This window comes from Austrofundulus limnaeus, unplaced genomic scaffold, assembly GCF_001266775.1.
Source record: "Austrofundulus limnaeus strain Quisiro unplaced genomic scaffold, Austrofundulus_limnaeus-1.0 Scaffold1179, whole genome shotgun sequence".
Lineage (NCBI taxonomy): Eukaryota > Metazoa > Chordata > Actinopteri > Cyprinodontiformes > Rivulidae > Austrofundulus > Austrofundulus limnaeus.
Window position 1 is genome coordinate 54,290 of NW_013953581.1, and position 3,776 is coordinate 58,065.

The 3,776-nt window shown below is 47.2% G+C and overlaps 1 protein-coding gene across 1 annotated transcript in view; it reads left to right on the top strand.

The window, feature by feature from the left end:
• The first annotated feature begins 1,001 nt into the window (after positions 1-1,001).
• The window catches only part of LOC106534468 (Nance-Horan syndrome protein), a 19,010-nt gene continuing 16,235 nt past the window's right edge, over positions 1,002-3,776 (top strand). The window contains exon 1 of the mRNA XM_014031115.1: positions 1,002-1,977. Coding sequence (XP_013886569.1) covers positions 1,698-1,977 — 280 coding nt within the window. The 5' untranslated portion in view covers positions 1,002-1,697. The remainder of the gene's footprint in view (positions 1,978-3,776) is intronic.

A 3,776-nucleotide genomic window follows, 5' to 3' on the forward strand; every position in this document is an offset into this window, starting at 1 on the left:
CTGTCAGAGCTTTTGTCAGAACTTCTGTCAGGACTTCTGTCAGGACTTCTGTCAGAACTTCTGTCAGAACTTCTGTCAGAGCTTTTGTCAGAACTTCTGTCAGAACTTCTGTCAGAACCTCCATCTGTCAGGTTTGTTCTTGTCGGCCAGGCAGCTGATCCAACATCTCACTGATAGATAATAAAACCTTTGGCTCATTCAGCTGACAGCAGCTGCAACTTCTGGTTTCTGAACCTTTTATATTTAGAAAATATGAAAATTTATTTACAAAAAGATTTCACATCAAGATCTTATTTCTTTCAAAATCTTTGCTTTGAAATCTCCTTCAGCTGCTTCGTTTGTCTTTTGATGCTACTTTTAGCTTCTAGCTTGCKTTTTGCTAATTTTAGCTACCATTCGCTACTTATAATTTATTAGTTTTTGCAATATTTAGCCTTTAGCTATTAATTTGACACTTTAGCTACTGTACAACTACTTCCATTTGTAGCTAACCTTTTGCTACCGTTAGCTAATCTTTTATGTGTTTAGCTAGTCTTTTGCTCCTTATAATCTCAATCTTTTGCAACTTTAACATTTTGCTACTTTAGCTTTTATGTACATTTAGTCACTTCAGATCCTGTTCCAGTCTTTAGCCATTTGTTACTTATAATCTTCAGCATTTGCTTCTTTTAGTTTGTATTTTATCTTTCAGCAAACATCTTGCTACAGAGTTTAGCTTCTTTTAGCTTTTTTCTAGTGCCCTGGACCTTTCAGCATTTAGCTTAACTTCAGCTGAGCTTCAGCTCTTGACATTTTTAAATCTCTGCTTGTTTAACTTGTTTATTCAAACTCAGATTATTTTCAGGGAATATTCTGATATTTGACTGAAAAAAATAAAAGTTTATCTTCAGCATGTTTTGTTTCTGAGGGTTCCAGGCTTTTTTAGCTTTTATCATTTTAGCTTTTAGCTTATGCTCTGTTTCTCTCCTGATGTTTCAAACTGATATTTGCAGGTTTCTGATTTGACAGACTTTGTGAAACAAAATAAACATTAAATTATTTTATAATAAATCCTGATAATTTTTTGATGAAGGATGAACTCCTCTCCAGGTTTTCCCTCAGCTGCTCACAGGCTGAACATCCTTCAGGCCACAGATCCGTTTTGTATCAAAACCCGGAGACAAACCCAGAGCAGAACCGGAAAAGCAGGAGCGGGATTTCAAAATAAAAGCTGGCTCTTTGTAGAAAGGCTGTAAAATAAAAGCTGCGGGTGAAAAATTCTGAAACTTAAAACTAAAAATTAAATTTGTTTTATGTTCACATCTCTGTCAGCTGATTCACACAGCTGTTACTGTTTGTTTTTATTGTTTGTGATGAGCTCTGAAGCGCGTGCGCGTCACTTCCGGGTAGATCCGCGCGCGTTGACGCCACACGGAGGCAGCCCCAGACTCCGCACGCATCCTCACGCCACTGACCCGGGCTCCGCCGCGTCCTGCATGTGTGTGCGTGTGTGTGTGCGCGCGCGCGAGCTGGGAGTGTGAGTGGTCCCCAGAAGAGCAGCAGCGGGATGGAGGGTCTGAAGGAGAACCTGAGGGGAACTTTGGACTGACGCCCGCGGGGGGATCACGAGCCGTCGGCCCGAACCTGGTCGGGCTCCTTGTGGATTTACCCGGTTCGGATGTTCTCCTCTCCTCTGGTTCCGTCTCCTTCCTTCCAGAATGCCTTTTTCCAAGCGGGTCGTGGAGCCGCAGCTGCTGTGCCGACACCAGATCCCGGACGATGAGGGTCTGCTGTTCGAGGACCTGTGCGCCATCAGTAACGTGGTTCTGTCCCGGACCCTGCGGCAGCTGTCCGAGCTCGCGCGGCACGCCTGCTCCCTGTTCCAGGAGCTGGAGACCGACATCCTGAACACGAACCAGCGCGTCTGGGTCCTCCAGAACCGGATAGGCCAGATCCAGCAGACCGCCGGGGCCCTGGACCCCAAAAAGGAGGCTGTGCGTAAGTAGCGCGGCGCGCGAGCGGCTTTTAGTCATTCTCATCACATCACATGTGTTCCTGCGTGCACCGAAGGGCGCACCGCCTCACAAGGTTCTTTTCCCCCAGCTGCACGCGCGTGCACACGCACACACGCACGCCCCCCTCATTGAAACGTGTGGCACGGCTGCAGGGTTGAACATGGAGGATTTTCACAGCGCAGGATGAGCTGACTGCTCATGTATGTGGCGCTTCAGACCTATGCGTGTGTGTGTGTGTGTGTGTGTGTGTGCGCGCGCGGAGGGGCGTGTGTTGCCGCTGCATTGGCTCAGCATCACTGCGGGTAGCGCGCACCTGAAGCGCGCGGCGCACAAAGGCTGCGGGAGAAACCAAGCTGAAGATGTTGGTTAATTGAGATATTTTTATGTCTCTGTGTGTGTGCGCGCGCGTGTGCGTGCGTGTGTGTGTGAAGGAGAAGGGGTTCTCACAGGCGGCTCCCCGTGCGCCAAACCCGCCCTTTTCTACATGCGTGCGCGCGGCGGCAGCATCTGTAATAAATCCAGATGTTTTCGCGGTGAATGTTACCGGATCGTCACCTGATTTCCAGATTTCCCTGGGAGCCTGCTGACGGGAGACGGTTCTGATGTGATCCGAGGGTGACAGCGTGTTCTGCTCGGTTCTCAGGATTATTTATGTTCTCTGCAGTCCCTTCACTCTGGACCACCTCTGTGGTTCTGGTCCAGTCCTGCATGGCTGCTTGGGTTTCTCACTGATCGGTTCCCTTTGGATCTGGACATGAGGTTCTGATCCACAGAACAGAACAGAACCCTGGAACATTTCTGCTTCGTTTACTTGTTGAACAGATTCAGATTTTTGACAATTCGTCATAAAAACAGCAGCTTTTAAAAACATAAAGATTTTATTCAATCTGAAGCAGATTAAAGCTGATTCTGAACCTGTGAGGAGATTTATTTTGTTTGGTTTTTTTTTTTAATCTGAGCTTTTTATAGAGGAAAGAGGCCCCAGCCGGCTTCATGATTTAAACAGTTTTCAGATTGAGGAACAGATGTTGACAAACTGAACATCAAACACCTCCTCGTTCAGACGGACAGAAAACTTTATGTGATCAGAGTTCAGAGTCTGTGTTAGGATGACCCTCAGCTACCACCACACAGACTGAACCAGACTGTAGGAGAACCAGACTGTAGGAGAACCAGACTGTAGGAGAACCAGACTGCAGGAGAACCGGACTGTATGAGAACCGGACTGTAGGAGAACCAGACTGTACAAGAACCCGACTGTTGGAGAACCAGACTGTTGCAGAACCAGACTGTATGAAAACCGGATTGTGGGAGAACTGGGCTGTAGGAGAACCAAACTGTAGGAGAACTGGACTGTAGGAGAACCAGACTGTAGGAGAACTGGACTGTAGGAGAACCAAACTGTAGGAGAACTGGACTGTAGGAGAACCAGACTGTAGGAGAACTGGACTGTAGGAGAACCAGACTGTAGGAGAACCAGTCTGTGGGAGAACTGGACTGTAGGAGAACCAGACTGTAGGAGAACCAGTCTGTAGGAGAACTGGACTGTAGGAGAACCAGACTGTAGGAGAACTGGACTGTAGGAGAACTAGACTGTAGGAGAACCAGTCTGTGGGAGAACTGGACTGTAGGAAAACCAGACTGTAGGAGAACCAGTCTGTAGGAGAACTGGACTGTAGAAGTACCAGACTGTAGGAGAACTGGACTGTAGGAGAACTAGACTGTAGGAAAACTGGACTGTAGGAGAACTAGACTGTAGGAAAACTGGACTGTAGGAGAACT